The 12,293-nt window shown below is 45.9% G+C and overlaps 1 protein-coding gene across 1 annotated transcript in view; it reads right to left on the minus strand.

Annotated features, from left to right (window-relative positions):
- Positions 1-12,293, minus strand: part of LOC126260540 (nascent polypeptide-associated complex subunit alpha, muscle-specific form-like) — a 468,909-nt gene that overhangs the window by 61,213 nt on the left and 395,403 nt on the right. The window contains exon 3 of the mRNA XM_049957875.1: positions 5,080-7,098. Within this exon, the coding sequence (XP_049813832.1) occupies positions 5,080-7,098 (2,019 nt within the window). The remainder of the gene's footprint in view (positions 1-5,079; positions 7,099-12,293) is intronic.

Here is a 12,293-nt window from a genome sequence, read left to right on the forward strand (position 1 = left end):
AGAAATACCTATTTTTTTGTATCCAGCTGAGAAAAATCCACTCCATCCTCACGGGAAGACAACGCTGCATTAATTGGATACATTACAAAACAAATAAAGTAAAAACGACAGTAATTATGGATACAGTATCGCGTAGTAATAGAAACGAAGACAATGAAGCTACCACGCATTCTGAAGACTCATGACAATGTAGAATGTTATAGTTCTGTATTCAGATTCACTGGCTTCTCTAGTTCTAGTTCATTGAGCGCTCTTCAGCTTCAGTGTCAGCATGAAAGTGTGGACTTGCTCCTCTATTGCTTACTCTTTTACTATAAAGGACGTAATCAGTACCAAATAAAAAGTGGTAAAGCACAGAACCATAGGCAGATTACGCGAACATGAAATTCCTCTATTTGGTAATAAATCAGCCCACCAAACTGTCGCCAAAACCGGATTACAAATCTCATTCATAAAACTCAGTATGCGAAAGCACCTCCGCGATATCTCCAGTGCCAATCTTTAGTAGCTCCTTTCAAGCTGATACGTTAAGTACCTAACTTCAGTTCCTTCTAAAAGGCTGCCAATTTCCACATTATCTTTCTACCTAGAAATATTTCAGAGTTCGTAAGGGTATTCGTATGAATATGGGTGAAGTAAACACATGTTTGGTTATTCGTGTGTGTATAGTCCGTTTAACATACTTCTTCATTTGAAGTATTTAATTTATGATTTTTTTCTCAGATACGAAGTCAATGTCGAGACTCCGACTTGATGTCCTCGTAATTCCAGATAGCGACTGCAGTATTTCTTTTAAATAACCAGTGGCAGACAGCTAAGCGTTCTAAATGCCTTTGTCAGGGTAAGTAGGTATTTACGAGGCAACGAAATTATGGGCAGCCTCTCGTGGAATAAGTGCGAACTTGTAAAATGACTTCATCTGCCGTATTGTACGTTTCTATTCACATCCGCAAACATTGTGGAATGTAATAGTGTCTTCAACCAGGAGGACGATTTCGACGCCACAGTGCTTTATTCGGCTTGGCCCTGTTGGACGTTGTACACCTTTTCCTTTCTCCGGCCTGCGAACTGATTTAACTAGCCAATTGTAGGGGGACGTACATCTTAACGTGAGTTTCGAAGCACGGACAAATCATCATTTTTCACATACGCAAATCATTGCCAGAGATGAAAGAAGATTGAGTAACAGAAATAACCTTTAGACCGACTGCTATTGGAATTTTTTGTCTGACGGCTAACCTCTTATCTATTAAGCCACCAGCACATTGCGCATTTCTAAATATTAGTAAATTACCGTAAAACAGAAACTTCCACTGATGTTTGAATTTGATTTGTATTCCGGGTTTGTTGTTAGTTTGGATTATGATAACAGATCCATGATAGCAGCGAGTAGAGTGAGCAGGAATGGTTTCAATTTGTTAAGTTCCGAGACGAATGTTTCAGTGTGTTTTTAAACTCCTTTTCTATCGAAACAGAGTTTCTGATGTCGTTATAAAACATATGACTACCTATTTTAATGGTTACCACCGTCTTTAAAATCGAATGGCCTCCACCACTACGAACATACGCTGCGTATTTAGTACACTATAAAATATAAATTACTATAACAACAAAGTAAGCGAGAAACGCAAGTAACATAATGAAGAAATTCGACTGACAATATTTACGCGTACTAAGTAAGGGTGGCTCTGCGGCCCGATTGGTGACATCGTGCATCACAGCAAGAGAAAACTCGCAGACGAACACCACAAAGCGTAATTCGTAAGTTTGAAAGCGCATCGGAAGTTGAACAATATTTACCACATGAAAGAATTCACATAGCGAATAAAATTGTAGGAACTATTCTGAAGGGGACCTGAATAAACTAAAGTACTCGTAAATATAAAAGCATAATTTGTAAGATAATGCTCTTGTGCGTCTTTTGATGTGTACGTATCATACTGGTAGTACATTGGGCGCGTTCTGAGCGTCTTCACAATTTGCTGTTTGGTGTGTATTCTTATTGGTTACGCCTCACATTATACTTTACGATAGCAATTGCATTAGGATCGATTACTTAAAGATGGTTAGTCTACAACTGAGACCTGTTTTGGGATAACGAGCTTCGACCTGTGACGTAATGAGTATGCAACAAACGAGGGAAACAACAAGCTGACAGTTTTGGTTACGATAATTTAGTGCATCAGGTAAAAATAGTTCGAGTTACAACTGTTATGGTCAAAACGTATAAATAAGACATACGATTCTTGGTAACAAAACGCATAGAGTTCGTAAAAACAGGTCCTACAGCTGTAAAAAGCATCACGCAGTACGAACTAAAAATTATTAATCGTCAATAAATTTGGCTGGTATCAGGAAAAAACACTTTATCTATATGATTCAAATGGTGATGTGATACGCCGTTTCAAATATTTGTACTTCTGAGTAGTACACCATAAAAGGGTTCGACAAGAAGAACTTAAACTATTTGTTGTAGAGAAATCTATTCGAATATTATAAAAACAGCTCTACAGCCGCAGTATAGATCACGAGGCCCAATAAGAAAACACCGTGTATCTTAAATAACTCGACGATGGTATCGGAAAATATACTTTAGCCAATAGGTCGAGTGGAGACTGCGATACACAGTTATGAATATACACGTCCCTATAAGTAGTAAATAGGAATACTTATCACAATACGAACTTCAACAATTTATCGGTAAGAAAACGTTTCGTGTACGGCACCTTCTTAAAAAAATAAATTAAATAAAATAATAATAAAAATGCACGTACAGCCGTAGTGGATACCTTGTTTGCCGGCCAGTGTGGATGAGCGGTTCTAGGCACTTCAGTCCGGAACCGCGCTGCTGCTATGGTGGCAGGTTCGAATCCTGTCTCGGGCATGGATGTGTGTGATGTCCTTAGGTTAGTTAGGTTTAATTAGTTCTAAGTCTAGGGGACTGATGACCTCAAATGTTAAGTCCCATAGTGCTTAGAGCCATTTTGATGCCTTGAATTACATAAGACTAACAAAATATTAAGTATGTATCGCAAGGAAATTGAAGCTGGTATCGGAAAATACGCTTTAGCTAGACCGAGGGAGTCTCGTAAGACGTAACAATTTAACAACCCTTATTTCTTGTACGGTTCCAGATATCGAAACGAGGTTTTCCGCAATTGATAGGATGCTGAGGAGCTCGTAATGTTTAGTGTGGATAATGCTCTAAACAAGCACACGGTGCAGAATTGCGGAAGAGCTGCACAGGTGCTCACATGTCAATCAGCGGGCAAAGCGGAACAGCGGCATCTGTGACTGTGACTTGACATGTATACCAAATGAGCGACGATTGTTCCGCTTCCTTGTTCACGCTGTACCAGGAGGACCGAAGCACACCCAGTCTAGCTTCCCTCTGATGACTGTAGCGTTACATGAGACATACTGGGAAATGGCGAGTATTGCAAAAGAGCGAACAGTAGGAGATCTCTGTTCTTTATCATTTAAACACAACTGGAAACGGCAATTATTCTTTACAGCGGTATGTCAAAACTCACAGTGTTTGCTGTCCCGCCGAATAACAGGTGGCCAGCGCAAGTTCACGACTGAAAGACACTACAATTCAATTTATAAAGACAAGTGTACTGTATTGAACAGTGAAGAGCGGAATGCTAAATTAAGGCTGCCTAAGAAAATGGATGAAGCACAGCAACAGATTTTTAATGTAAATCATGATAATTGTTACTCCTTGAACTCTTCGTTTGTTGTGTTTCATTTGTATTTATTTTACTAAACAACGTACAATTTTCTATTATCCAGAATGCCAATCACATAAAATGTGCACGACGAGCAAATATTAAAATTCCAGGGAGCCGTTTTCCGGAGGGCAGTTTGTAAAATATTGTCTCATTGATGCTGCAGAACTTTTGTGTCCCACGAACGTTAGCAGTTTTCAAGAAATCGGCTTTTCCAAACAAGCAGTGACACGACATGTAAGTGTTATGGCCGACGATGTGCACAAGTATTTAATAAATACTATCATTAGCCGAAAACCTCGTTTCAATATATGGAACTGTTCACGAAATAAAAGGAGTGTTACGTCTTACGTGACCCAACCTGTATAGCTCAAGTGGAGATTGTGATACGCGATTACGAATATAAATATGTATCAGTAATAAATGGAAACGTTTATCACACAAGAAATTCAACTAATGTTCGGAGAGAATACGATCAAATACCGTAAAAAAAGTGATAGAGCTGTAGCGGAGACCGCGATAAATAGTAGACGTACGAATTTTAAAAATGTACTTATCGTAAAAAAGGCTGATAAATCGAACAAATATTATAATTCCCTCCGAAGTGGGAGAAACAGTACTATGTTTTTCGTTTGTAGCAGAAATTAAGAAAATAAAAATTGAAACTGTGTGCCGGACCGAAACTCGAACTCGGGACCTTTGCCTTTCGCGGGCAAGTGCTCTACCAACTGAGCTACCCAAGCACGACTCACGCCCCGTTCTCACAGCTTTACTTCTGCCAGTACCTCGTCTCCTACCTTCCAAACTTTACAGAAGCTCTTCTGCGAACCATGCAGAACTAGCACTCCTGAAATAAAGGATATAGCAGAGACATGGCTTAGCCACAGTCTGGGCGATGTTTCCAGAATGAGATTTTCACTCTGCAGCGGAGTGTGCTCTGATATGAAACTTCCTGGCAGATTAAAACTGTGTGCCGGACCGAGACTCGAACTCGGAACCTTTGCCTTTCGCGGGCAAGTGCTCTACCAACTGAGTTCGAGTCTCGATCCGGCATACAGTTTTAATCTGCCTGGAAGTTTCATATCAGCGCACACTCCGCTGCAGAGTGAAAATATCATTCTGAAAATGAAAATTGATTATAGCTCTACATAGAAGTGCAGTTCAAAATGAACATCACAGCCATTACAAACACGTTCTTGGCCAAAACCGACAGTTAGAATCGCAAAGCCCCGATAACCCTCAGTTACAGTATTGCCTCTTTATATCTCTATGAAGAGAGACTTTAAGTGAATTGTTACGGATAGCGTGGTTCCGTACGTATGCCAGGTGTCACAAATAGGAAACCTACCTGAGAAGGCCTCTTCTTCTGTTCGCCGGTCTCTGGACTGCGCGGAATCTGCGCGTCTCCCGCCTCCGACGCCGTATCCGTCACCATGGAAACGTCAGTCAGCGAGTTGTTGTCGTTGTCGGGCGGCGGCGGCAGACTGCTGTCGCCGTCCACAGCGCCCGCCCCGACCGACGTGGAGTCCGGCGGGCTGTCGCCAGCGGCACCCTGCGGGGGTGGCGGGGGCGGCAGCGACGCCTGCGAGTCCTCGGCGACGGCGGGGGCGCCCGACGCGCTGGCGACGGACGCCGTCTCCGCCTCCGCCTCCGCCTCCGCCTCGGCCGCCTCCGGCACCGGCGTCGCCTCCGAGTCGGAGCGGCTGCTGCCCTGGCCGGGGGGCGGCGGCAGCGCGTCCTCGGACGGCGGCTCCGGCGTCGCGGTGCTCGTCAGCGGCGAGTCTTCGGCGGCGGCGGCGGCCGCGGTGGAAGCGGCAGCAGAAGCGAGCGGGGGCGGCGCCGAAGCGGCGGCCGGTAAGCTCTCCGACAGCGACGCCTGGCTACTGAGGGGGGGTGACGGCAGCGCCGCGTCGCTGGACAGCGGCTCTCCCGCCTCCGACGGCGGAGAACTCCTCTCCTTCGGGGAGAGGGGCGCCGTCGGAGGTTCCGGCAAGCTCTCCACGGAGCCCGTCTCGTCCTTACTTATTTCGCCCACGTGCGAGGTTGCTGCTTCGGCGACCACTAGTGGGGTGACTTCTTCAGCTGCTTTCGGCTGTAGCGCATCCTCCAGTGCAGGTTCAGCACTCGACGGTGCGGTCGCCTCTTTCGGCGAGGGAGGTTTCACCACTGGCACTGCTTCGGATGGCGTCGGTTCTGCATGCACCTTCTCCGAACCGTCACCTCCTTTCTCCGTTTCATTCGACGCTTTATCAACTACTGGCTCAGGGCGAGCTGACACGACAGGCACTTCTGTTTTCAGTTCCTCTTTACGAGTAGCGTTGTCGTCTTTCACTTCTTCCTCGACCTCCTTTACACCCTCGTTACCAGCTTCCGACGCATTTTGGCCTTGTCCCACATCACCTTTCTCTGAACTCCCTGCAGCGACCGACGGCTCCTTCTTCGAATCTGCCTCAGGCTCTACAACGTCACTCTGCGCTACGGGTGCCTCGACTGACGCTATAGCGAGTTTAGAAACTTCCTTCTCTGCCTGTGCGACCAAAGACGGCACAATATTCGCCGAGGCTTCTTTTCTAGTGGTTGCCTCCTGAACAGTTCCGTCGGACGAGGATGGTTCAGTCCTGTCCGCAGAATCAGAAACTGCGCTGGAGGTTGGCTGAGGAGCTAAGGCAGCTGTCATTTCATTCGGTTTCGGTTCAGTTTCGGAACTTTCGACTTTCGCGTCGCGCTTCTCGCCATCTGTCTGGGAATCTGGTTCCTCCGAAGGAGCGGAATTTTCCGGCTCGACCTTTCGAGAAGGACCTGCCTCCGCCTCGTCTGCACCGCCAGAGGACGGAGGCCGAGGGGTCGCTTCCGTCGTCTTCTCGGATTCGGCGCTGATTTCCGCGGCCATTTCGACGGCGACATTCGCTGCCGGTTTCTGGACGCTGTCGGGCACGTCCGCCGTGTCGGTGTCGGGCACGTTGTCGGCGAGCGAGACGTGGCTGGAGAAAGAGGCGGGCGGGCGCGCCTGCGCGGGGGCGGACTTCTCCAGCAGGTCTTCCAGGGGCGGCACGGCTGCCTCGTGCAGGCTCTCGGCGAGCGACGCCTGCGTGCCGAGCGGCGGCTGCGGCTGGGGCGGCAGCGCGTCCTCCGGGGGCGGCACGCTGGCCTCCGGGGGCTGGGCGCCGAGTGCCGCCTCCCTGCCGGCGGTCGCAGCAGCCGCCACAGTGTCTTCCACCGGGGGCACGCTGGCCTCCAGCGTGGAGGCGCGCGACAGCGACGCGGCAGTCTCCAGTGGCGCCGCACCGCCGGCGGGGGCGGTCTTGAGCATGTCCTCCAGCGGCGGCACGCACGCCTCCTCAGGGGCGGCGTCCGACTGCGGCACAGCCTGTCAAAAATTGAACTGCACTGGTACTACGAATACAACCGGCCGACATTATTATCAGATTAGGTGTGCCCCTATGACATCACAACTAGTCAAAGAGCAGCAGCACGCTGGATGAAGAAAGGCAGACGGGATGAAGTATTTGAAATTATAGGACAATACATCACAGAAAGGCGCCAACTAAACAGCAGACGAAATGATATCTGGTTGACATAATGGGATTCGTCAGAAAAGGGGTGTCGCGTGTAATCCTTCTTCCCAAATATTAAGAAACGAAGGAGGCTGAAACGTATAGATCCCGTACGCCGCGCGGTCCCTTTCCTCGCGGATCATGGTCCGTGACCAGAATACCTCCAACACTTTGATATCAGCCGAACACCCATATGCATCTGCGGAGAACTAGGAACTCCTGAACATGCCATGTTACACTGTTACAGACTCCCACACATACGACCACCAAACTCAGTATGACAACACAGGGTAAACTCTACGACAACTGAATGATTGTCCCATACTGGATGACATAACTATAATGCGTCACGTACCTGACACGAAGTATACAAATAAGAACAATCAGATACACGAAAACAGGCAAACACAAAAGCACGGGAATAGAATACTAACAAGGGAACCTCCCCATCGCACCCCCCTCAGATTTAGTTATGACTTGGCACAGTGGATAGGCCTTGATAAACTGAACACAGATCAATTGAGAAAACAGGAAGAAGTTGTGTGGAACTGTGAAAAAATAAGCAAAATATACAAACTGAGTAGTCCATGGGCTACATAGGCAACATCAAGGAGAACCTCAGCTCAGAAGCGCCGTGGTCCCGTGACAGCGTCAGCAGCTGCAGAAGGAGAGGTCCTTGGTTCAAGTCTTCACACGAGTGAAAATTTTACTTTCTTTATTTTTGCATAGTTATTATCTGTCGGTTCGTTCATTGACGTCTCTGTTCACTGTAATAAGTTTAGTGTCTGTGTTTTGCGATCGCATCGCAAAACCGTGCGATTAGTAGACGAAAGGACGTGCCTCTCCAATCGGAACCGAAAACATTTAATCGCAAGGTCATAGGTCAACCGATTCCTGCACAGGAAAACACATCTGATATATTCTATACGACACTGGTGACGACATGTGCGTCACATGACAGGAATATGTTGTCGACCCACCTAACTTGTACACTTGGCGAATGGGTAAAAAGATTCTTCTACCTTGCCCGATTTATGTTTTCTTGTGGATGTGATAATCACTCCCAAAAAAGGGATGAAAACATAAGAGTTTGTCACATAAACTGAAAATAAAAAATTAAAGTTTTTACTCGATGGAATATTTGAACCAAGGACCTTTCGTTCCGCAGCTGCTCACGTTACCACGAGACCACGGCGCTCCCGCGTTCCCAGTGTCCTACCTTCCCACGAACTACTCAGTTTGTATATTTTGCTTATTTTTTCACAGTTCCACACAACTTCTTCCTGTTTTCTCAATTGATCTGTGTTCAGTTTTTCAACGCCTATCCACTGTGCCAACTTATAACTAAATCTGAGGGGGATGCGATGGGGAGGTTCCCTTGTAAGAATGACACATACACAAACACAGAAATAGACTCAGATGCTGAAACAGATAAAGATAATAAGATTAATATACAGAGCTAGATGTAAGACAAGACAAAAGTAAGGAATACAGAAATGGATCAACTGTCATAAAATATTTTAATATACACTGATGGAGAATATGGCAACATCAAAGAATAATTAATGTAGAGCAATGAAATTTCGGGAATACATTTGTCTATGTTACATATTAACGTGATTAACATTGCAAGATTACAGGTTAATCTAAGCGTGAGGTAACTCATTCCAAATGTTGTGTGCCTTCATCTGATTTTAGCAGGGTCATTTGTCAGCGCATTTCATCGCTGTGGCTTGCCGATTGGGCTACACTTACTGAAAACAAGCTTCGGGCCTTGAAACCTCTCTCCACGGCTTGGACGACCTCTTCACGCCCTTCTCGGCTGGAGGAGGTCGTTTTGGCCCGGTTACGAATTAGACACTGCCGGTTCAGCCATCGCCATCTGCTGACGGCTGCGCCGGCGCCGTTCTGCCCATGTGGGCAATTGCTGACGGTACGCCACATTTTAACGTTTTGTCCGAATTTTAATACACTGCGCATTGATCTTGGCCCGCCATGTACTCTGGATGCCATTTTAGCGGATGACCCAGGAGCAGCTGCTCGCGTTCTTCGTTTTATCCACTTGACAAACCTGTCTAAGGACATTTGATTATGCTGTTTTCTTTTAATCCCTTGCCTGTTAATGTGCCTTTTCTAGTGTTGTCCTTTTTAGTTGCTGTTTTAACCTTGTGCCTCGCAGTGCATTCATAACTTAGTCTGGGCGCTAATGACCACTGTAGTTGTGCGCTCTAAAACCACAAAAAGAAGTGAAATGCTGTTACATTAATAACCGGTGTAACCGCCACAATTTTTAATACAAGCAAGCTAACGTCTATGAATTATATTGTCCAGGTGTCGTATGTCAGTTTGTGGGATGGAGTTCCATGCCTCTTGCAGTTGATCGGTCGATAGAGGGAGAGTTAATTCTGGTTGTGGATGACGGTGGATTCGCCGTCCGATGATGTTCCATATATGCTCGATTGGAGACAGACCAGGTGATCGAGTAGGCCACGACAAGATTTCGACACTCTGTTGAGTATATTAGGTTACAACAGCGATATATGGGCGACTGTTATCCTGTTAGAATGCCCCCCCCCTCGAAATGCTGTTGATGAATGGCAGCACAACAGGTCGAATCACCAGATCGATATAGTCAGGATGCATGGAATAACCACGAGAGTGCTCCTGCTGTCGTACGAAATCGGACCACAGACCTGATTCCAGATGTAGATGTAGACGCAGAGAGATTGGTTGCACGCCCTCAACTGGCCTCCTTCTAACCCACTCACTGCCATCACTGGCACCGAGGCAGAACCAGCTGTCACCACGAAATACAACAAATTTCCACCCTGCCCTCCAATGAGCTCTCGCTTGACGCCACTGAAGACGCAGATGGCGATGGTTTGGGGTCAGTGCAATGCACACTACACGGCACCTGGTTCAGAGCTGTCCTTGAAGTAACCGATTTGTAACAGTTCCTTGCGTCACTATGGCGCCAACTGCTGCTCAGATTGCTGCTGCAGATGCACCAGTACCCCACGACGATCACGAGAGTCTTGCCTCTCATAGTGCCACTCGGCCGCCCGGAGCCCGGTCTTCTTGTGACCGTACATTCGCGTGACCGCCGCTGCCAGCAAATACGTACAGTGGCTACATTCGCGTCAGGATCTTCTGCATTAGGGCAGAAAGAATATCCAGCTTCCCATAGCCCTATAACACGACCTTGTTCAAACTCAGCGAGGTGCTGATGATATCATTTTTGTGGCCTTAAAGGCATTCTTGACCAACATCAACTCACCACTACGAGTGCCACTGCTATGCGACTGGCGTGAAATTAAAATGGAAATCATCTTTCAGATGCAGATACACGCCTACCAACTTTCATTTATTCGCACAACTCCTTCTTTGTGTTGTGACTACTTTTCCGTCAGTGTATGTAGGAACCTCTTGTATAATACCTGCAATTTAAATGATATAATTGTTCATTAAGCTTAATAAAGTAATACCTGTAATGAAGATGACATAATTGGTTATTAATCTTTGATAAAGTTTTTCTTTGCAATTCCTAATTACTTTTATGTCCAAACGCATTTAGCGGTGCAATACTGTTAAACCTTATTACAAATAAGAAGTCAGATAAGTTTCACATTCCCACATTCCGTACATGTACAATTTCGTATTGTGAAAATACGTTCTGTCTTGGTAACAAGGTGGCAGGTACTTTGTAAATTGCAGCAATTAAAATAAAATAAAATTAGAAATATCAGATATTGTTCAGCATCATACTGGTTGAAAATTGGCAGACTTGACAGGATAGAGAATATCCCTGGAATTCCTCTACACAACAAGCGCTAACTTAAACTCTGGCGAGTGGAGACTTGGCTACAACAACGGGAGGTTAATGATAAGGGGTTCCGTGTTCACGACGATTCCCTAATACACTGGAGCGGTTGAAAATGAACACTGGGCCGGCCGGAGTGGCCGTGCGGTTCTGGGCGCTACAGTCTGGAGCTGCGGGACCGCTACGGTCGCAGGTTCGAATCCTGCCTCGGGCATGATTGTGTGTGATGTCCTTAGGTTAGTTAGGTTTAAGTAGTTCTAAGTTCTAGGGGACTAATGACCACAGCAGTTAAGTCCGATAGTGCTCAGAGCCATTTGAACCATTTTTTTTAACACTGATTCACGCTGAGGAACAACTCAAACTGCACATGTGTGCAAATTGGAACCCGAGAGAACACCGGCATGACGGGTAGCCAGTTCAACAAGCTAGTGCAAACAGGTTTATACACAAACTTGCACATGACACCATATACAACACAGTGCGCAGTGAAGTTACATGCAACACACTGCATACACTGGCTGACATTATATCTGCAACTCCGCATACTGAGGACTATATCATGGACAACAAAATATGGAGCACTAACAAGGAATAATCTCCACCTTGACCTCATATTATAACGATAAAAAAAAGCACACTATCAGGATACCAGCCCCAGCAATCGACACCGCGAGAAAATTTGGGGCATAACTCTGACTGCATACAGTTATAATCTTCTGAAATTACAGATTTTGAACTTTCGCGAGCCCCAATACAGTGGCTCAATGCCCGAGCGCGAAGTACTGTACCGTGAAGTGAGTAAGATGTTCGTGCCACACTATTTTGACATAGGCAACATGCTTTCTCCAGTAGTCGAAGTGTGCGGTTTGGAACCTCTAGCTTTCTTTGCTGTCAAAATTTGTATACTGCGATTCACGAACATAATGTAAATGAATGAAACGAATTAGTGCGCCATTAAAGAAATAGCGTAATGCTATTTAATTATTAACATCGGTGTTGTGCGTTATTTTCTTCGGGTTTTAAAGTTCGCACTGTATATTTTCAGGAGATGCGCTAATCTTCAACGTGAATGGCGTGATTAAATTGTAAATCGAAACTTATTAACTTCATTTCACAATAATTCATCATTTTCTTACGTTTATTCATTTTTACGTCCATGCTGTATCTGTCTAGTAAACTTGCCCGATG

The sequence above is a fragment of the Schistocerca nitens genome, chromosome 5 (assembly GCF_023898315.1).
Source record: "Schistocerca nitens isolate TAMUIC-IGC-003100 chromosome 5, iqSchNite1.1, whole genome shotgun sequence".
Taxonomy (NCBI): domain Eukaryota; kingdom Metazoa; phylum Arthropoda; class Insecta; order Orthoptera; family Acrididae; genus Schistocerca; species Schistocerca nitens.